Source organism: Glycine max, chromosome 2, assembly GCF_000004515.6.
Source record: "Glycine max cultivar Williams 82 chromosome 2, Glycine_max_v4.0, whole genome shotgun sequence".
Taxonomy (NCBI): domain Eukaryota; kingdom Viridiplantae; phylum Streptophyta; class Magnoliopsida; order Fabales; family Fabaceae; genus Glycine; species Glycine max.
Window position 1 is genome coordinate 43586474 of NC_016089.4, and position 24017 is coordinate 43610490.

The 24017-nt window shown below is 28.9% G+C and overlaps 1 protein-coding gene and 1 long non-coding RNA gene across 3 annotated transcripts; both read left to right on the forward strand.

Moving 5' to 3' along the window:
- The first annotated feature begins 2934 nt into the window (after window positions 1–2934).
- Window positions 2935–6776, forward strand: LOC121173345 (uncharacterized). 2 transcript variants are annotated; one of them, XR_005887996.1, is made up of 4 exons: window positions 2935–2981; window positions 4808–4912; window positions 5034–5195; window positions 6269–6776. It is a non-coding gene; the product is annotated as an uncharacterized lncRNA (long non-coding RNA). The 2 variants fall into 2 exon arrangements; XR_005887995.1 differs by having other exon boundaries at window positions 4808–5195.
- A 5437-nt stretch (window positions 6777–12213) lies between these two features.
- On the forward strand, window positions 12214–13293 carry LOC100802715 (protein LIGHT-DEPENDENT SHORT HYPOCOTYLS 6). Its single transcript, XM_014769286.3, has one exon. The coding sequence runs from the start codon at window positions 12536–12538 to the stop codon at window positions 13193–13195; it is 660 nt and encodes a 219-aa protein (XP_014624772.1). The 5' UTR covers window positions 12214–12535; the 3' UTR covers window positions 13196–13293.
- The last annotated feature ends 10724 nt before the right edge of the window (window positions 13294–24017 follow it).

Here is a 24017-nt window from a genome sequence, read left to right on the forward strand (position 1 = left end):
GATACACAAAAGAGCGAACGCCACACTGTTAGGGTTATTTAAAGAACTAATTGATAGTCTAACATTTTTATTTTAACAAAAATATAAAATTCAACCTGCATTAATATGCATCATAACTCGTACACTAACATGGTGTCACATAGTTAATAACTTATGATTGTGAGTTCGATTCTTAAGCTGATGCATATAAAGAAATATTTTTGTTAAAATAAAAAAAAATGTTGATGGATTCATACAAATATAAATATATATATATATATATATATATATATATATATATATATATATATATATATATATATATATATATATATATATATATATATATATATATTGACTTGGGTCATTTTCTACAAGTCCTATTTTTAAATGTTTTTAATTTAAAAAATTAAAAGATGAAAAAATAGCATTGAAAATTATGCTGAGAATTGCTTATAAAAAAATATATGGTGAGGGTGTTGGTAATACTTTTTCATGTATACTTTTTAGTTTCATTCTTTAACTGGTTGGTGACAATGTGTTGGTAATTGTTAGTATTTTTTATTGTTAAAATAAAGACTAATGTCCCAAGTCTACCACAAACTCTGTTGGAGGCAATCAACTTTTTTGTTACGGAAAAACATGTAAATTTTTTTTAATGAACTAATGGTTGGCCTTTCAGAATTATAAATTGGATAATGGTGAAATTACGTTTCGTACCATTTTCCTTTGATTATGAAATCCTACTTTTTGGTAGCATTGCATATTCCACCAACTAATATACATTAGATTTGCCTGCCCTGTGCTCATGAAGCTTCGATTATATAGCCAGCCATATATAAGCAAAGCATGCCTTAATTTTCCATAAGATTATCGATGTATTGTTGAAGGTTGGCGAGACAATATGATGAAATTTATTACTTCCTAATAGTAAATTGTAAATTAAAATACTAGAAATTTTAACTTACAATTTTTATGTGCGTGTAAAGGGATTCTGAATTTTCAAATATCAAATATATCACATGACAGATATATTAATGCCCCACGTGAACTATTTTCTATCAACTCATTAAAAAAATTGCTTAACATAATTTAAGATAACAATATAATTATATTGAATAATGTTATAAACCCTTCCAAAAAAAATCTTATCAACTCATTAAAGGAATTGCTTTACAACTTAAGATAACGATATAATTATATTCAATGATACATACCATAATTGTTTAACCTAACGAATCCATCTATCTTTTGTGCAAATTTATATAGTAATTTGCTATATTCTATGTTGATATTTAAAATAAAGAAAAAGAAATGAGCTCTCATATCAAATAATGTGATGTGTATCAAACGATTCGTTCCCAGAAGGATCACATCACAAAGCTTGTGATTGGAATTTTCATTTGTTATTTTTGTGATTCTAGGCTGTAGCTAATAGTAGGCCTCTTTTCTTTTCTTTCCTTTTAGTGTCTGTTGCGAATGTATCTTGAAAAACTGCAGATACATGCATACGCTTCTAGGAGTGATTTGTTCTTGTGATAGAGTTTTTGACTTTGTGCAACGGGATCAAGTCACTTGTGAATTTTGATTGCGAATTTTCCTTTTCAAAAGTACCCAACTAATTGGTTAAGCAAAAACGAGGTAAAGATGGATATATATTATATCATGTTTGGCGTGGAATCTTTACGAGATTACTTCCCTCATCAGTACTTTGATTCCAAATAAGATTTGATGTAGAATGTTCCATTGATTTTATTCTGGACAATGCATCACGGGAATAGGAATCAAAGGTCCACTAATGTGAATAAATATTATATAATAAAGTATAATAGAACAACAGAGCCATTTAAGAAGTTATTACGTACCAATAATACAAGCTGCAAAATTATATTTGAAGAATAATATGCCTCTCAAAATCCACTAGTCGACCTAGTAGTTGTAAAAGTTTGAGTAATTAATTTACATATGATCTCACTATTTTTTAACATGGATTAGGAAAGACTTTTAACATCGATTATAAATTGATGTTGAAACTACCAACAATAAAAGTATTAATATTAATATTAATTTTTGAAAATAATGTTAAATTAAACTACACAACATCGATTTTTTAAAAAACAATTGTATAGTAAGAAATAAAAAAAAATGAAAAATGTGTACAAATCAAAATCAATTTTTAAAAAAGTCAATGTTATGTTTGACTAACGGTTTTAGGTGAGTAGAAAACAACATTGGTTTTTAGGATATATAACGACCATTATATGTATTGCATTGGAGAACATTAAGTTATTATAATACATATATTATTTAAATTGATTTGTTCAGTTTAACTTACTCATTCAAGTAGGTTCTAAAGTATATATATCTTTGTGAATCCTGCATTCATTTCTTAATATAATTTTTTTATTCAAGGTGGGATTGCTCAGATCTCTTTATGGACTGTGGCTCAAGAAATCCATACATTGAGGTATTCTTCACTTGCATCCTTGTCTCAGTCATATGCCTATTATTGTTAAAATAAAAAATTATATATGAATATAAAATAATCAGTTAACTAATATACAATAATATAAATATAAAGTGACTTGCAAAATTCACAATTGTATAACAGAGATGCTGAGACATTGAAAAGATCTTTAATAAATATAAATATATATATATATATATATATATATATATATATATATATATATATATATATATAAATGATAGAATTCGATAACTTTCAATAGCATCACAATATTGACAGGTCAGTTATGTTTATTGGTCTAATGAATTCCAAACATTAATTAATGTGAAAGTAAGGAGGGATTAAAATCCACGAAAAAATAAAAAGAAAAGAAATGGTATTAATATTTGATAGTTGATAATATCTTTGAATATTTTTAGTTGATGGGCTTAATTGCTTATATAAAGAGACAAGAAGTCTTCCCTGAGTCCCTCACAAGTCACAAACCTCGTTGTCTCTCCATTGATCCTAGAACCTTTGTCACTGTTCTAAGGTAAAGTCTGAACTTATCAGTGTGCAAATTGCAGAGTATCTTTTTCTCCCTGATCAGCATTGACATTATTATAAAGTAATTCTTGATTCTTTAATTACAAGATTTTTTTCAAATTTTTTATACTCTATAAAGAAAAAATAATTAATTTTGTTTTAATAAGAATAATGGTATGTTATATACCAAAATAATATATATGTGCATATATATTATGCTATAAATATAATTACTTTGTATATCAGTATATAAAAGTTATATTATTAACTAATAAAAGTTCAGTAACAATAACTAATAAAAATTATGGACTTCTTTAAATATATAAATTGTTGTAATTTTAGAGAAAACAAGGAGATATATAAAAATTATTATATATCTTTATAAAAATTTACTTTCCCTGAAATTTGAATTTTTATCTTTTAAAAAAAAATTTGTGAGCTGTACACACTCAAGGACAAAAATAATTATTTATCCTTATATTAATCATTTTTTTTTTTTTTCACTTTCTTCTCCTTTTCCGTAAGTACTTATTTACATAAAGGTTTGGCACAGTTGATTATTTCTTAATTTTCTACTGGCATGGTTCATTAATTGAAGAGTTATTTTAGAGTTAACTGGGCCCGTATCATCCAGATTAAAGAAGGAGATCAGCTAACATTGCTTGGCCCTTATTTTCGTGATGTTGATTTGTCCTGGAAGGAGAAGATACGCATACTACTACCAAGATATTCTTGATTTAATGCCATGATTTGCTAATTCCTCAATGTCTTTGCAATAGAACTGGTCATTCTGATTAAGGCTTTACCTTGTTTTTATGTATGTATAAAAATAGCATTACCAGTTCAAATCTATACGGCTGGATTTCTATGAACAAGTGCTTGTAAATGGAAAAGCTTTGACTCCTCAACAAGCTGTTCGTACCTCAATATATGCTCAACATAAACCCTGAAAAGGCCACTGCCGAATTAGATGAGTTCTACGTGTCTTCTGACTCTTGGTGTTGGATGCTGTGCATTCATTGAGCAAATAGATTAGTTGATACGTTTTATACATGTGAATTTCTTGCCCAAGTCATGGGTCACTATAAGATAATAGGAAAAAAAAACTTGAGAGGAAAGTTTTAAATTTGGTTTCTATTTTGTCCATCAAGTTTTTGCATTTGTTGAATATGACAGTTTGAAGATTATCCTGTGTTGTTTTCTATGCCTTTAACAGCATGCTTATGTAAAAATCTTGTTTGTTGTTGTGTATCAAACTCTAATCTTGCACGTGCTTCATCTTTTTTAATTCTTCTATTTTGGCGAGAAAAATAAAGGGGGATAAAAATGAAAATGGTTAGAAACTTTTCAACTTTGCGTGCGTTCATTAGCATACTTTCATTCAGGGCAATGTCAAGCAGACACCTGAAGAGTAATACTTTTACATGCTCAAATAAACAATATAAATATGACAAATTCATACTTAAAATAAGTTCTCGACAAAATTCTATCTTGAATTAATTTTCAGCTTTACTTAAATTCAGTTATTTATAGTTTAAAGGGAATCATTGGGTTAGTTATTTGCTGTTCACACAACTAATCTTGAGTACATGGTGGTATCTAATAATTTCTCTTACGTAACATGTACTCAAGTTTTTTTTTTTTTATGGGAATTAATAACACACAAATATATGTTATGTGGATATTAGTAATAATTCGTTCTTTTAACCATTCAAAACAACTTCCCTTTCTCCGTCTTTACATTTATCAGAATATACTCTATCCTTTAGTTTCACCAAATTGAAGCAAATGGGAAATATAATGTTTCCTTTACTTTTGCTGTTTGTCTGCTAGGGGGATGAAATATTGGCTGCCAATAACATGGAGGTAAAGGGAAAATCAGCATTTGAAGTATCATCCTTGTTGCAAGGCCCTAATGGAACATCTGTGACTATTCAGGTTTTGGATTCTATTTCCAAGTTAGTTTGGCACCTGCTCTAGCCTTTGTTTATAGTTTTATTTAATTTAATTTATTATCTTTCGTAATAATATTAATTAGCATCATTACTGTGAGGTTAAGCATGGCAAGTGGACCCGCTGAATCAATAGAAGTCCAGCGGCAACTTGTTGCTCGTACCCCAGTCTTTTATTGGCTGGAAGAATCTTGAATGGTGTTACTCCTGTTGGGTATATACGAGATATAAAGAGTACAATGCATTGGCCAGAAAAGACTTAGTCATTGGTAAGCTTTTTTCACCTTCATGTGTGTATTTTTAAAACTAAAATTATGTTCTCCGAATCATACGCAAATGACATTTGCCAAAAAAGATAATATATTCATAGGAAGTAGACTTCTGCTATAACTATTATATCCTATACTGCAATCACCACGTGGCTCTTGTTATCAATACACATAAATGTAAAATATTGTTATTATTATTTGTCAGCTCTCAGTTAACGACCATAAAAACTTTAGTTAAATGATACTTATAGCAGCTAAAAAAACAATTAGTAATGCAAAGAAATATGATACTATAAACATATTATATATACATAAATGGTAAAGGGAGTGCAGTTAGACATTTCATTTTTCTAGGGTATATCATTTTCCAAGTTCATCATCAGGCCTTTAGGTGGGGCTCTCAATTTTTCAGATTTCCATTATTGGAGTTTGGGGAATCGAAGTGGGGTGAGAAAAAAAAGGAAAGGGATTGGGGTTGGACCAGTATTGTTAACCAGCTAGCACTGCAACTGTGCAAGTGTTTTGAATTGAAGGAAGAATGCAAAAAATTAGGAATTTAGAACACACACTATAACTGGTTCTTATAGAGACAACTATGTCATATTTCGAATTACTTTAGAGACAGTTATGGGTCATTTTACCACAAATTAGCACTTAATGAATTTATTTGCATAGGTAGGCATTATAAGGACATACCCTTGATTTAAGAATTTATTTTATTAATTATCATCTCTATTTTATCTGTAAAAACTACAAATAAATAATGTTATTTATACACTTAAATGAAACATATTTTTAGGAGTTGCTTAATTTTGAGAACATATTTTTAATTTTTATTTTCTATTTTTACTTTTACTTACAAAATGTGACTTTATTTTCATTTTTTTCTTGATTTATAAAAAATATTTTTTGGATTTATGCAATGTGTGAAGCTATGGTGAATATATATTCCCATTAAATATATGTGATAATTGTCATTTTGACATGTAATTCATCATTTAGTTCTACAAATATTACTCTTTCTTTTGCCTATCAAAACTTATGTTTATATATCCTAACTGAATGTTATGCAGCAAATTCCTGTGTGGTGGAGATGGTATTATTGGGCTTTTCCTATTTCTTGGACACTATATGGCCTTATTACCTCACAACTGGGTGACAATAATGCAGAATTGGAGATACAAGGTGCTGGAAGCATGTAATTGAAGGAATTCCTTAAACAAAACTAGGGTTTTGACTATGACTTCCTTCATGTTGTTGCGGTTGCTCATGTAGGCTGGGTTATCCTCTTCGTGTTCGTTTTTGCCTATGGCATCAAATTCTTGAATTTCCAAAGAAGATAGTTTCGGCAAAGTCATATATATCAGTTTTAGGATTAAGTGTAAATTTTTATTTATTAGTATAGGAGTTCATGTGCTCAATACAAAGATAGGGAAAATCCTAATATTTATTGAATTTATTATGGATTTATTCCCTTTAAATGAAGGAGCAGATATAAAAAGATTTTAGATTTGTGGAATCTGTAAAGCTACGGTGAATATATATTCCCTTTAAATATATGTTTTGTATGATAGATAATCATTTGAGTGCAAACACATGGAGTTGTAACATAATTTTTTTCCAATACAAAACTATTATAAACATTAAAAAAATGGTATAGACTGTTTTTTTAAATCCTTTTGTTTTTTTAACATTTTTTAAACAAAAATAACACATGGTAAGATCATTTCTTAAAGGATCGATATATTAATCAAGATTTTAAGACAATTTAAAAATGATCGTGAAAAATTAATACTTTTCAAAATAATAAATTCAAAGACAATTAAAAATCATTGTAAAATGTGTTATATAATATTTTTGAAAGGTCTTTTTTAGTAGTTATAAACAAAATTATTAGCTAAATCATCATCCCAAGTTATTCTCCATTTATGTCTATTTGTATACTTAATCTTTTTAATTGTTTATTTCTTTTGATATACCATATTTTATCTTTATCTTTAAAATAAATTTTAATAGTTTGTTAAAAAGAATTTGTCAATAATTAAAAATAAGATATAATTTGAGTCCTCTATTGTAAATTCAAAATATAATTTATATATTTATTATAATTTTTAATTATAATATAATTTATATAATAAAAAATATTTGTTATAAATTTTAATTAATAAAAACAAATATTGTTCTTGTTAATTTGATGTAAAATACTAGTTTATTCAAGTTGAGTATGGAAACTACTCAAATCCAAGTATGATATATAGTTTTTTCTTAAACAAAGAAAAAAACTCAATTTTTTTTTATATAAAACTAGTGTGAACGACTAGCCAGCAAAAACATCTAAATTATGTTGACACCCCTTAACAAACTAGCAAGAAACACACCGAATATCATTAAAAGAAAAGGAAAGAAAACTAAGAACAAAATGGGAGGACTGTAACAAAACCCATTAACCAAAATTAGGAAAACCCATAAGAAGATAAAATAATCCTATCACGAGAGGAGAGCCCCTTGACAAAAGGTGGAACACCCTACCAAAAAATCAGATTGATCTATAGTCCCGTGATTGGTTAGAATATCTGCACAAGAGTTTCCTTTCTCATAGACATGAAAAATAAACAGAGAATATATTTTTACAAGCAAAAAAGCAATTTTCCCAGCACCTACGAAGGCCCCAAGGAACTATAGAAAGATCAGCACAAGCGTGAATAACTAGCTGCGAGTTGCACTCAAGCTAGATGTTAGACCATCTCTTTTGCACCACATTCAAGCTAGATGTTGGGCAGAGAAGCACCCAATAACTAAACCACGATGGTCTCTAAAAATACAATGACAGGAAGCTGCACCAACATCTACATGAAGAGAAATACAATGCAATGAGCTTGGGGAGTTCCACCAAGAGTATATAGTTGTCAGACATAGAGTTAGCAGAAGCAGCTAAAGAATGAGAAACTACATTACCACTTTTCCTAATTATTGACAAATTAAAGGAAACAAGTGTTGGTTCTGAAAAAGTGTCTTTTAATTTCCTCCTAGACCTAGCATTTGATCATCTTATAATTCCCTCAGAAAAGGAATTACAACCAGTTCTTGTGCGACACATTTGATCATCAGTTATGCGAATACTAAGTGGAGACAAATCAAAAGGCTTTGGTCTGAGTTCTCTTGCTCCCCACACACTTCTCCAAGTGTGGCTTGGTTGGTAGCCTAACTTTGATTCTGTAGTTGAATGCTGTGGAATTTCAAAATGTGAAATCAACCGCCAAAACTGTTTTTCTTGTAAGGAGAGCAGTACTGAAATCACACAAATCTCTAAAACTTATAGCTGTGCAAGAGTTTTCTTTTTAAATGTGAAATTTAAGTAAGTCTCTTAAACTTGCTATTTATTTATTTTTAGTAAATAAAATCTCATAGTAGTTGAGATTTTTTAAGGACTTTCATATTGGTTGTAAGTTTATAAACAGGTTCTCATTTATGAAATATTGTATTCATTTTTTTATCTTTCAAACTTTATCCATGCAAGTTTTATTATTTTGGTTTTTGGTTCTTTAAAAAACTATATCAAAGCTGGCTTCATAAATCGATAAAGTTCTCTCATGTTGTAACAAGCCATGAGGCAAATTTTTTTAATTATCTTAATTAGACCTTTTGTTCTTTGAAGAGATCTCAAAATATTTTTACAAATTTTTATTTTTTAGGTTAACTCTAAGATTAATTCTCAATCTAAAACTTAATCACATCAAATCCAGATTTTTCCCTTAAACTCAATGTGTGTTATCAAATTAAATGACTCAAGTTCATTGAGTTTTTTTTTTAATTGAAGCACTTTGAGGTTAAGTAGCTTATTCTTGATGCATTTTAGAGTAAATATGTCTACTTTTAACAATTTTTCACTTATAATTTTAATGTTTACATTTGAGCTAGCAAGATGAAGTTTTATTTAAAGTCTCAAGGTTTATGAAATATTGTGATATTTTCCAAGTCGATCAACCACCATTGAGGGGAAATCACATAGGAGGCCTAGGGAAAGTTGACGAGAGAAAAAATCATCAGCTACCTATTTAATTAGAATAACAAATCACATTTTTTGTTATCAAAATCATGGACTTAATTAGGAACACTTAAAGAAGTATAGGACAAGCTCCAAGATGAAATTGATCGAGGAGACTAATAATTACAAGGTTGGAACTATTAGGCTCCTCACATTGAGAAATACAATTAAAGAAATTAGGTTGATGAAGATAAAAAATAATAAAACTGTCAAGGATTATTCTAATATGTTAATGGATGTTATAAACCAGATAAGCTAGGCATCTTGATGAGACATTTAAAAATCGAAAGGTTGTATAAAATATCATGATTTCATTGCCTTAAAAATTTGAGGTCAAATCATTAAAAAATTTAGTTCAAATTCTTCCCAACTTTATAGTATTGCAGAGTCTCACTATTATAGTTAACCAACAAGATACAGAACCATCAACCATGCATAAAGTCTCAATGAGATTTGATAAAACTACTAAAGGCTTTTTTCAAGAAAAATACATAGTAATTAAGAAGTTCTAGAAACCCACAAGACAAGAAGTTTTTCCAGCACAATAGAGGAAAAATTGAAGGTTCTTCAAGAAAATAAACTTTTTTGCCTTGTTCTTATTGTGAAAGAACCAACCATGCTGAGAAATATTGTTCGTACAGAAATAAACATCTTTTTAATTGTAATTTATGTAATAAATTTGACCACGACGAAAAGTATTAAAAATTAAGAAAAAGCACTTTTAGCAAAAATAGAACAAGAAAATGCGACTAACTAAAGAAGACAAAAAATATTTGTGCATTTATTTATGGCATCACAAGCACTCAATTCATATAATTGGATACTTGGGATCAACAACAATAGTTGCACCAATCACAACCAAATGTCTATTAATATTTACCTCCATTGAAGAATCAATTCAACCCAAAGATAAGTTAGAAAATGGTGAAGTTGTGTATTAAGGCAAACGAAAAGGGATAATAATTACTATCGAAACAATTATGTACATTCACAAATTATCAAAATCCTCTTATGTTGATAAGAAATGAATATGCTGTCTCTTTCATCGAAAATTATTAATTTATCATCGATGAACATGAAATAGAATTAGCAAAACTTAAAACAAGTGGAAAATGCTTTTGCAGTTTGATTTAGTGGAACGTCATTATTATCAAGATTGATGAGAGTGTTTGTTTGGCACAAAAAAAATAAAAATTGGTCACTTCAAATAGAAATCTTTGGTTCAAACAAATTTATGGTCGATGACATACTAAGAATCACAGTTAATACTCAGACTTGTGAAAGTTGTGAGTAAGGTAAGCAATGGGAACAGATTACTCTATCTAAATGATATACTACTATTAAGTTATCTTTCTAAAACAATGGGGGAAAAACCATTATTTTCAGATTGCGGATTGGCTTCATCAATTGGAAAAGAATCTCCTCTCTGTCTTTCTCTCTCTAGTTTTTTGGGTTTAGTATAGTATTTTTCTTTTCTGATTTTAATTATTTAAATAAATACAACAATCAATGAATGTTAAATGAAAAACAAATAAACTACAACCAAAAGGCATGATGGAAGGCAAAGACGAAGGGCAGACAACAACTGAATATTCCACAACCCATTAAAAAAAGAGAGAAAAAACAATTTCAAAATTAAAAAACTATTTAACTCTCCCCGTGTGGCGTTCCGACTACAGTACGGGACTATGGTCTATGGAGATAATTTTGAAAGAAGGGAGAGTGCGTAAATTTTTATTTCTTTTTCATACGAGAGAGAAGTCACGGACCATAACAAGTAGTAATATATATACTATATACTATATTTTTATTCGAATATATAGTTTATAATGAGAAATGAAGACACACTTACCATACCATGCCGAATTGATAAAACGAGGGGGGTTAGCACTTAGCAACATCAACATGGCCATGGTTTATTTGACTATCTCAAGACTCCATTTAATGCTGATGGCATCCAATATCCACAAAAATATAGCCAACCCACGCGCAACAAACACCCGTGTCCACCACACGCCCTAACCCTTAACCCTTGCAAATTGCAAAAAAACCTAGACGCATTATTCAACACACTGCACATTTATCTTATTACATAATAATAAAATATCAGCCCCATCACCTTAATGTATTTTCTATTGTATAATACTCATAACGTAAGGTGGCGTAGAGTTCATTATTAAGCATCACACATTATTCCTTCCTCATTCAAAATTCATATAAAATTAAGTTAATATTATTTTTTATTACTCTTTTTTTATGTTATCACGCTAAACATCCATCAACTTTCTAAATGATTAATTTTTTTAAAAAACCTAGTTTTTTTTTTTACTGAACCTAGAAACCTAGTTGACAAATAAGATCTTTCTTGTTAACTATGATTCAATAAAAAAGCTTTTTAGCTTTTATCATTCACTAATTAATGTGATTAATTTTTCAAGTTGATTTTTTAGTTAGTTTTGTCAAATATAGTTTATATTTTTTATGTTTTTATATATAAGACTTGTTTATTTAATTAATCAAAATTAATAAAAATAATTAATTCAGTTGATAATAATATTTTTTTTAAAATTTATAACTTTTTTTTTAAAAAATATCATTATCATTAATATTATTTTTATTTTTTAATTATTTGTCAATATATTATTTCTATTTTTTTTTAATGAAGGATATTTCTAATATAAAAATAATTAATATAAGAAATATTATAAATTGAATTTGATAAAAATTAAAAAAATTATTTCAGACTTAAATCTTATTAAAATAAAAAGAATATTTTTTTTCTATTCATAAAATTAAAAATTCAGCACTATATTTAAAGAAATTTGAATCCAATATTTCAATATAACTCAAATTAAGAACTGATTGGTTTATTATTAGTCTTTGTTACATCATTGATATTGTGTTTTTTTGATATTGTAGAAAGATTTATAATTATATTTATGAGGAAATGAAGGAGAAGAAGGGAAGGAAGAGTGTAGAGGGGGCAACGTGGTGAATAGTTAAGTAGTCACGTCAAGAGGGGCCACCATGTGAAATTGTGAACACTGTGCAAAACGCTCGCCACTCGCCCCCACCAGCATCACTCAACTCAACCCCTTCTCCCTCTCATTCATTCAACTAGCCTTTTTTACGTCCCATCACCCAATCTCTCTTTCATTTCTCATCTTCTCTCTCTTAACTCCAACAAGTTTAACCCCTCTTCTCTTCCCCCATTAAAACCTATTTCACCAATCCAACAAGGTGCTGCTCCTGCTTCTGGTTAAGGTTTTGGTTGTTGTTCTTGTTAGTGATCCTCATGGACGCTGCATCGGAGGCTGCGGCGGCGGTGGCGGCTCCACAGGCAGAGGGATCACCGGCTGCGGCGGCAGCGCCGAGCCGCTACGAGTCGCAGAAACGGCGCGACTGGAACACGTTCTTGCAGTACCTGCGGAACCACAAGCCGCCATTGACGCTGGCGAGGTGCAGTGGCGCCCACGTGATCGAGTTCTTGAAGTACCTCGACCAGTTCGGGAAAACCAAGGTGCACATCGCGGGGTGTCCGTACTTCGGACACCCAAATCCACCTGCCCCATGCGCCTGCCCTCTTAAGCAGGCCTGGGGCAGCCTGGACGCTCTAATCGGACGACTCAGGGCGGCCTTCGAAGAAAACGGAGGTCGTCCTGAGTCCAATCCGTTTGCGACTCGGGCTGTCCGAATTTACCTCAAAGAGGTAAGAGAAGGTCAGGCTAAGGCCAGAGGAATCCCCTATGAGAAGAAGAAGCGCAAGAGAACTGCTGTAACTACCTCTGTCACCTCTGCCGCCACCGTTATGTCTACCTTAACTGGTAGTAGTCCTAATAATACTATTACAAACGGTGCTGGCAGTACCACCGGTAACACTACCAACGGAGCTGGTGTTAGTGTACCTTCTGTTGCTGCTACTGCTACACCTAATGTTACTGCTACTGCCGTATAGTATAATTTTAATAATTTTGATCATCTTTTCCTATTTTCCTTTTTACACTGCTATTATCTACTATCTATTTTTATTTTTAAGGAAATTAATTGTGGTTACGGTTTATCTATATGTAGTTATTTAGTTATGACAATTTATCTGAGTTTAATTCAAAAATTGAACCCCCATCAACGATTTATCAGAACCACAGATTTTTTTATTTTTTTTTGGTGCATGTAACTAGTCTCATGCTCTCTGATTCTGCTACTTGAAGTGGTGTTTCATTATTACTAGGTTTCTCTGGTATGTATGACGTGAAATGTTAGCTTCTTTTTTGTTTTATTTTCTGGTGTTTCATGAATTGAGCTAGCTCAATGGACTAGTAGAGGCATAAACTATAATTAACGCCTTGTTTTGCTTAACAGAAGAGTCCAAGGCCTTTCATTTTCATTTTAAATTCATTTCTCGTTTTTATTTCTATGTTCTTTATGATGGGGTTTACTGTTGGAGATTGAGGGAGAGAATCATGTCCCTCTTTATTTTTACATTATAATATTCTCACTGGGTACCATATATTTCTATGATGCCATTAAGGAAACTAGCGAGATGTGGAGAACACAACGTTCATTTTGCTTTCATCATGACATTTCGTTTTTGTTTTGACCCGGCGAAGTTCCAATGAGTGAGGTGCAGTTGGAAAACAATTTGGAGAAAGTTGGAAAGATGTGGGCAAAGAAGAATCATATATTACAAACAATACCATTATAGTATGCTCTTTTTTCTCTCCCCCCCCCCCCCCGTTTGTCATCCTGCAAAACAGTGCAATTTATGGAAGGAAATCAAGGAATTGAATTGACCCTTCCATGATATTTACAATCATTTTAGTTTGGTAGATAAATTCATTAAATAAATAAGTTTATGAACTAAAATGTTGATTCTTTTTTGATCTTTCATTCTTGTCTTGTTTTGGATCTGCTGGTTGCAACAAGGGCATCAACAACAACAAACACATATGGAGTCAAAGAAGGTCTAATCCTTCTTTGTATATAAAGACTAATAACTAGTTAGTTCCCAGCAATAGTACTGTTCATCTGGTCCCCGGGTTTGTATCAGATCTGTTGGGCTCAATCTAACTACAATGATACACACGTGCGCCTATCGTTTACAGCTTTTCTTGCATTTCTGTTTCAGGTGCTCCTCCCTTTGCAACTTGATCTAAGATTTTGTTCTCTTAGATTTTGTTGTTAAGTTTTAGAACTTTGGCTTATTTTCTATCCTTTCTTTTGCTGAGGTAGGTTAGTCAGCTTTCTACTCTATTCATCAACTTCAACTCCCTCCCTCTGTCTCTCTTCCCCCTAATTACCCATAATTGCCATTTCTTAATTTATTTCATTACATCTTGGAAAAAAATAATGATCCTTTTACTTTATACAGTAATTTTTTATAATAATTTTTAATTTAAGTAAAATATATTAGAAGAGTAAATATTCTAACATTATCAACAAATATAAATGATAAATTATTGATTTTTAAAAACCATATTTTAAATAATATTTAATCACTTGACAGTGTAAAAAAATTATATTAATAATATATGAAAATCAAATTCATATTTTTTTTTATTGAGTTCAATGAGAGTAGGATGATAGTGCATTTTTTTTACACTACTATTGATATTCAATAATAAATTACTGTATATAATGAAATTATATTAACTTTATAACAATTATTTTGAAAATCACGCTCAACAATAATTTGTAATTAGTTTCTTTGTAATTAGTTGACCATATAAAAAATTCTACACTAATTTCTCTTGCATAGAAATTATTATACCAAGAAAATGAAGTGAAGATATAGGGCATAGGCTGCTACCTTGAATGAAAAGGAATCTACACTAATTTCTCTAGAAGTTATTATACCGAGAAATGAAGGGAAGATATAGGGCATAGGCTGCTACCTTGAATGAAAAGGAAAGAGATCCTTGTGATTGCTGCTTATTTTATTTTGGTAACCCTCACCTAAAGCGTGAAAACGACTGCTAGCCAACCGTTCCTTACATTCTACAAACTAATTTACAATATTCATTCGTATTATCATAACCTAGCCATAATTTAATGTTTTATTGGTTATTAAATAGCATAGACCCACTAGCCACTTTCAAACAAAACCACATTTCTGAATTTTAATTTGGAACTTTGGACCCATATCCACTAAAATCATGATTCATCTACTCATGATAATGTACTGAAACAATTTCTTTGCATTACTTTTTTGTCTGTTTCTTTTTCTTGCAATAATTTTTTTCTCCCTTCTCTCCACGAAGAAATATTCACACTTTTGCATTCAAGGGGGAACTTTCGCTTTCTGGCCTTTTGTAGAACCACGTAATTTCGTATAGGGCACTTTATTTCTCACTTTCTTTAATTTGTTTTTTTCTATATTATGTACGGTGGCAACAACTTTAACCATTTCGATTTCTAAAAAGTCAAAAAAGAAAAAAAAATCATTTATAATCTATCCCATCATTAAAATAATAATAATAAAATTAAATTATTAAGATCCGATATTCTTTCTTTTTCTCATTTCTTCCTCTCTTTCTTCATATGGCAAATATAGTATTTTAATTGAACCGTGAACATATTTCATATTTGCACATACACACACGCATAGACCTTAATATGTTACGTTGTTTATTATTGTTCTCTCATGTTCTACAGAGCAAATGGGTGCAGGGAGGGTTGAGCACAGTGAAGTGAGAAAGGAGTAAAATCACGAGGTTGATAAGGATAAAAGTTAAAAGAGTATCCCACTAGGTTTCTGATCGAGTTTCATCCCTCTGGTGGCCACATAGAACAAGCATCCACGTCTCAATTAATGTTATTTGTCTATTGTACGTAGACTTCATTCATATTTGAACTGGGGGGGTTAGGAAGAACGGAGTTTTCTGATGAGTGAGAGAAATGGTTTTGGGGTGGGGCTAGCTTTTATGACTTTCTCATGTCACCTGCACTCACCTACATTACTCTTCTTCTTGTCAGGACCAAGAACATTTAACATCGTATGTTCGTTTATGAGAGAGGCTCGGGAGTAGGGAGTAGGGAGTTTTTTGGTGGGTGGGACGGGAATGCTTTGGGTCAATTTTTTCTTCCACATAGCCTTTTTTTTTATTCTGTTTTTTTCATGCGTCATGTGTATTTTTTTACCAGAAATCATCTTGTTTGAATGTGATAAAATAATTATCAATGGTAATATTTCTCTAAGTATTATTGTGGTTGTATATTTAATATGTTAACTCGTTTGATTGAATAGAATACATGTGTGAATTATGATAAATTTTTTAGTATTTATCTTTTATTTGTATGAAAAAAATATTTAAAATTTGAAATCGTTGATTAAAATAAAAACAATTTTTAGTTGATTTAAATACTCAAAGTAATTCTTTGTTCTTTTTATTTTCTCATTTTTCTATTACGTTATTCAATTACTTTATGTTTTATTGTTTCTGAACCAATTACTTCTTATTTTCTAATCTCACTTATTTAATGTAGTCGCTTGAGTCTCAAAAAGTAAGAAAACAAATAAATCGTTTTCCTTTTGTTAACACACTAGCTCGGGTATTAATAAGGACAAAAATGGTTTAACACTCCTAAGAAATTTATACAATTGTAAGAACTAAGAAAAATATATGAAAAATAATAAATATGATAAAAATAAAAATCACATTAATATTATCCCTGTTTTATTGTTGGAGACGATGACCACTTTTGTTTATCACTAATATAATCCCTAATAATGACAATTTGAAATGTGCCATGATTGAAGTATGGATTTGAACAGGGAATATATATACCTAAAAGTCATATTAAGCTTAGGTCTCTCAATATGGAGCCCAATGAGGTCACCCACATGATCTTGCTTGTTGGGACAGAAATAAACGGACGATGCAGCAACACGTGGAAAAAGGTCCCCTCCGGCATGCATCATTCTCCATCATCTTCTTAAATTTAGAAGAAATTTTAAAGATAACAGATTATACTCTAATTTAAGGCCAAAACAAAATAAAACACATCATTTGAAAAGAAAAATAGCGAGAAAGAGAATCAAAGAATAAGAAAATAAGATAAATGGTACGAATTTATATCCATTTAAGCTAAAGAAATAAAAATTAAGAAAATTTAATATTTTATTTTCTCTTATGTAAAAATTAAAAAAAAAGTATATAAAAAAGAGAAATGTTAATTTTTTAATATTAATAACATTACTAACACATTTTCGTCTTTATTTTCCAATGCATACTAAGTAAAATCTTTAATAAAACAAATATTCATTGATTTTTAACCAATGTTTTAGGGCATTCATCAATAAGATTCTATATAAAACAATTTATTAAAGTTATCTTTTGCCAAAATAACTAAAACTAGTTGAAAGTTGAAAAACTAGTTTATTAAATTATAAATATTTGATAAAATTAATTATTAAAGTAGATAAAAATATAAAATGACATAAAATTATAAAATCATAATTTATATAAAAAAGTAATAAGAAAATTTAATAAAAATATTATGAATAAAAATAGCTAAAAATATAAAAGTTAAAAGCTAAAAGTAGAAACTAACACTTTAAAAAAGTTTAATTAACATTTAAAAAATATTAAAAATTATTTAAAAAAATTATCAAACAGTCAAACAAATATTTTTAACTAATAAAAAATTAAAAAATAACTAAAATATTTTACCGAGAAATATCTATAATTATTTATTTTACCTATGCTAAAGTGATAATTATAAAGATATATTGATCACTAAATTAAAGTGCCGATATTAATTTTTTCTGTTGTTTTCTCTCAAATTCGGAGTGTGATTTTTTTTTCCAACGCATGAAAATATAGAGTGTGATTTTGAAAGCTGATTCAAAGTTAAATTTGGAATCGACCAGATGATCGATCCAAACATCCCTACAATCCGTTTAGACACAAATCGGTTTTGAATCGTTTAAAATATGGTTCTTTGTCAGGTTGACAGTTTTGATCGAATTTTTTAGAAATGTATTTTTTATTTTAATTTGACAAAATGTGACTTTAACCTCACTCTTCACAAAAAGAATGTCAGTCTTCATTTCACTAATTGAATGCACTTTTGATGTTGAGACGGATATATATGTATAAAATAATTATGACAGAAGAATAAAGAATCAAAATGTGAATAGCTCCATGGGTGATTTGAACTTTTGAGATTAAAACTCACGATGAAATGAAATTATCTGCAATTTGTTTCATTGCATTCTAAATAATAAAATTTTAAGTTAAGATTTGTGTATTTTCATTAGGAACATTTATATAATATATATTTATTAATTAGTTCAATTTTTATAATTCTTGTTTTACAAGACATATAATATGGTTTTTATACTAATTTAAAGTTGCTCTCAACTTATTATTCTTGCCCATTGCTTAATTTGATTCGCTAGGAGTTTCACCTAATTGATTCAGCTTCGAGAAATCAACGTACCTTGATTATTATAGTACTATTTTGGGGGTGGCCGGGTGGATAAGTGTAGGGAATAAAGAATGTAAAAAAATTATAGAGTGTGTTTTCCACCCCTACAAAATCATGTAATACCATAAAAATAAAATTATTTAGTGCTTTTAGATTTATCATAAAAACTTAATTGAATTTTCCTCGTCATAAAATTATTCCAAACACACCAGTAATAATTAACAAGAAAAAAATAAAGAAAAAGTTAAGTAAATATATAAATAGTAATCATAATTACTTTTTTTTTTTTTCATTTTGTGCCAAGCAGCATATCTTTTTTGCGTGCAAAACACTGCCAATTGCATACTTGGCTCTGTCTTCGTCTCTGAGCTAATAGATTTTCCCCTCTAGGTCAAATGTTAGTGCTTGTCTTTAGAATTTGCATGATGTGAATGTTAGCAGCAAAAATTAGACTTTAGGGGTATAACTAGCAATGGACCCGTGTGTGGCAGGGATTTTTAGACTTTAGGCTAAAACAATGGGCGACAAATGAGTGGAAATCTCGTAATGGCTTATGAAAGAAACAGATCCAATAATTGAATGGTTGGAAAAAGTGCCACCTTCATTGGGGAAGGTGTTAATTGTTCAAACTTCAAAGAGCATGTTTATTTTATGTACTTCGACTTAATTTCCCTCACCGAATAATATTTTGATAGTATAATAAAAATTATAATTATAATTAATTTAAATATAATAGGGGTAGTATATTCCAAGTTCAGTTAAAGATATAACATTAATTTTATCTAATTTTAAAATAATTAAACAGGTCATAAATTATTTTCTTAGCCTTTAATTGTAAAAATATTTCATAATTCATTACATAAAAATATTTCATATATATATATATATATATATATATATATATATATATATATATATATATATATATATATATATATATATATATACATATATGGAGTATGACTATCTTGAAGTGATATTCATAACACGCCTATTACACTTTTTACGAAAGAATATTTTGGAGTTCGTATTGACAAGTGACAACTTTGTGTCACATGAGTATATCGATCACTACTACTCTCATCCACGACATGCTTAATCGTATTTAGTGTCACGAAAGAACATTCTTGCAAAACAAATATATAAATGCAAACTCGAATGCATTAATGTTCCACAAAAAAAGTTAAATGTCTTAGACCTTATAATTATAATTATATCAAAGTTCTAAATTCCAAATTATGTACCTTAATATTTATATACCTCCTTACAGTCTTTCAAATTCTAAATTATGTCATTTTAGTGTCCAAGTTAATAAATCATATGAAGCATTAACTCTAGACAGATCTTGCAACTGACTCAAATCCTGATAGAGATTTATATGATGATGAAAGCATCATTACAAGGAAAAGTATAAAAATATCGTGTCATCAATTTTAACAAGCACTACATGTTAACAGTGATAAATTTCAGGACTGATTAATTTTTGTTTATTGGTAATGATTTATCTACCTGTAACAAATTAATAAGTCACTAATTATGTGATCGAGCATGATTTGGAATAGCAGAAAGTGAGAAGAAAGAAATACAAGAGAACCGAAAAAACTTACGTATGCTCTGTTGGTTTTGACTTTTGATAGATGAAAATGAGTGAAGATTTTTTGGTATAATTGATAAATGTGAGAAATAATAATTTTAAAATTAATGGAACTTACTCGTATTATTTTTCATATATTTTTATTATTTTTTAGACATGATAATAAAAATCGAATCTGTACGCATGTGTCTGATTTTGTTCTGAGTTTGACCGAAAAAATTCACTTTAATTGAGGTCAGATTTTTCTCGATTTGGAAAAATGGGAGTGCGGTGGGTATGTCACTCCCTATCCTAGTTACATATATTTTTAATATTATTAATAATGTTGTTATATATTTATTTATAATTTTATTATTATATGTAATTATTTAATATTTTATTTTCTATAATTATTAAAAATATAAAATAATTATTTTAATAGTTAAATAAATAATATTATAATTATAATAATAATTATAACAAAATTAAAAATCATATATTTAACTGCAAAATATAATTTAGTTCTTAAATATGTTTATGCTATTACTCTTTATTAAATTATATATTTTTGGATTGAATTAAAATATAATTAATAACTTAATTTATAATTTATTTAAATTATTTGAATAAATAATTTAAAAAAAATGTGAGATGAATTTTTCGCTAATTTTCTCGAATATAATAAAACCCAATGAAAATGAAATTGTGTTCCATTTTCTCACCTCCATCATTTATAAACTCTAATTCAAATCGTGTCTTTTATGAGAACATGAATAACAATTAATAAACTAGTCCTATTGTCTTTTCTACTCTTCTCTCTTCTCATCTCTTCTTCATTCTTCTTCAACCAAACACAATTATTTTTTTAATTTATATTTTTACTTTTTATTTTATTTTCAATTACTCTATTTCTCGTCTTTCTAGCAAACACAATCTTAAGGAAACAATGGTTCCCTCGTTATATTATTTACAAGGAAGGAAAAGCAATCCAAAAAGGTAAGGGAGTCGCATTATTTTTACAACCTTATCATTTTGGAGGACAAAGTGGTCATTATAGCTAGTGAGATAAAAGTACTAACAGTTACTACTAATTGCTTAAATTGCTATCGCCGGAGATAGAAGCTCTAAAATAACCTAAAAAGTATGCCTTAAAAAGAGAAAAAAAAAACTTTAATGGGTTAGATGTTTACAATATGTATGATTTGTTTAGTAATTGTTTTTACAATCTTACTCTCCATAAAGATATATTTTTATAAGCTTTGCTGTCATTGATGACGTGCCTTCTACAGTCCTCTTATTCCAGAAGTCAAATAAAATAACTGTATTTGATTGTGTTGGGTAGCGTATATGCTTTAATTATTTATTTAATTTGGAATTATATTTTTTAAAAGAGAATATTTATAGAAATTGCGCAAAGAGGACTATGTTTTGTACAATTTTAAAAAAGTTATTAGGGTAACATTAAAATACTATGTTTCTAACAAAAGAAAAGTTAAAATGTTATACCCAATGAAACCTTGCACGCAAATCTACGTATATGATTATGATTAAATTTAATATATGATAAATATTATTTTCTTTACTATCGATCTATAAATTCGGCTTGTAAAAATATACCTCATACAAGTATATATAACATTTTTGAATAGTCATGGGAGTACCAGTAATTGTTAAATTTTATTATCAATCATCTGTATATACTTGTATGAGCTATATTTATAATCTTCATTACTTATTGATATGTTTATTATTAATATGTAACACATTATTTGATGTGTTACTGTTAAAATGTCATTATATTACCGTGTATGAAGTTTTTTTTTTTACACAATGGTGTATGAAGTTAATCGTAAGTTTATCTAACATTTTTTTTATAAATTATCAATCTCTTAAAAAAAAAAAAACCAATGTGTCATCCGTCTATGCTCTATAGTAATGATTAATGAAATCAATAAGATATTGGATAAGATATTGGTGGCGTATGATCACAAAGTGACGGCTCTATTTATTATTCATCCCTAACTTGTATCACGGGTCGATTTTGTCTGAGGGATGCCATTTATATATCAAGTTAGTATAAAGAATTTTAAATAAAGAAGAGTGATAAAAAAATGAAGTAATGTTATATGAATAATATTATTTTTAATATTATGATTCCAAAAGGGTTAAGATTGTGAATATGTGATATAGGATCCAATGATGCACTATCCTAAAACGGAAATCTTGGCCCAGCTGGAAAAACAAAATCGGTGTTTATATTTTGTTTCCCCAACTCATCGTCCAACTTTGCATGCTGAGTACATTCTCAATATGTTCTTTCAAAATTATAGTTGTCTTTTTTATTATTTTTATATTTTAATTATTAAATTACTTTCTTATAGAATTAAAACATTACTATATTATTCTAAATATTTTGCTATTAAACGAGTCATTCAAACATTTAATTTATTATTGAATTTAAATTTCAAATGTTATTTTAACTAATCACTTTAATTCTCTAGAATGAATATGAGAACATCTTATATCTTTCAATTATTTTAGTTTAATGGATGAAATTTTGAAAAATTCATTTTGGCTTTGGATTTTTTAAGGATTAATAGACGAATGTTTTGAAGAACAATGTAATAATGCACGTTGTAAAACTAACTTGAGGGTTTACAACTACTTGTGCTTGTGGTCCAACTTCAAATTTGCATGTGTGCACGTGTTATTTACAATGGTCCTTTAATTTGTGTGTGGTAGTGGTCTTAATGTATTATGTATATATAAAATATTCAGATTTAATTCTTTTTTTTTTTATCATGTTTTCGTTAAGAGAAAACGCCTCTTCAAGAAAATTAAACATTATTCACAATCAGAGGCTATTGATAATGACTAAAATTAGTAAATGTTATAGAGTAACACTAATAAAAAGAAAAGTTATTAAATTTGTAATAACAAAAAAAAAATATAAATTATACTAAAAGCTAACAAAATGTTTATATATATATATATATTAAACTAAATGAACTTTTTGCTAGTTACACCAAGAATGTCTCTAATCTGTTAAAAATATATCTTTAGTTCGAGCAACGTAATAAAGTCCTAAGCTAAAATAATTATATTAGAGTGTGTTTGGATGATGAAATTTAAAATATTTCAGTTGAAATTTTTTTATTTTCAAAATTTTATATTTGGATAAAAAAATTAAAATTTTCAGAGTGAAAGAAGAAAATGAATGCAAAGAGAAAATAATATATGATTGGTGTACTTCAAAAAAAAAAAAAAGAATACTGATGCGCCATGGAGGTCACAAGGAAATCGGGACACGGCGACCTACATTACCACATTCGACCACAATATTTCGTCAATGACGAAAGACATGATCCAAGTCCTTCGCGCCAGCGAGCACCTCCGCCGTGTGATGGGCAACGACAGCTCCTCCCTTGACTGATGGGTGTAATTCTACATGTCCCCCTACGCTCGCACTCGATCGATAGTCCACGAGTTGAGTTCAGCCAGGAAGGAAACTAAAATTTCATATTTTTAGATGTTTAAAATTTTGTTTTAAAATTCTAAAAATTTAAATTCTTCATAAAAAATATCAAATAATAAATTTTAGATTAAAAAATTTAAATTCTTTGATAAATTATTTTCCTCTGTTAAAATTTTCTATCCAAACATATTTATGCTCATCTGACTCAAATTGTTACATGGCAGAAACCCGAGAGAAATATGATCATGGAATTGAAGAGTTTATGGTATGCCATGGGTGGAAGGTTGAATCAGTACATAC

Excerpts from the sequence above, each read along its gene's own strand:
- LOC100802715 (XM_014769286.3), top strand. The coding sequence starts at position 12,536 with ATGGACGCTGCATCGGAGGCTGCGGCGGCGGTGGCGGCTCCACAGGCA.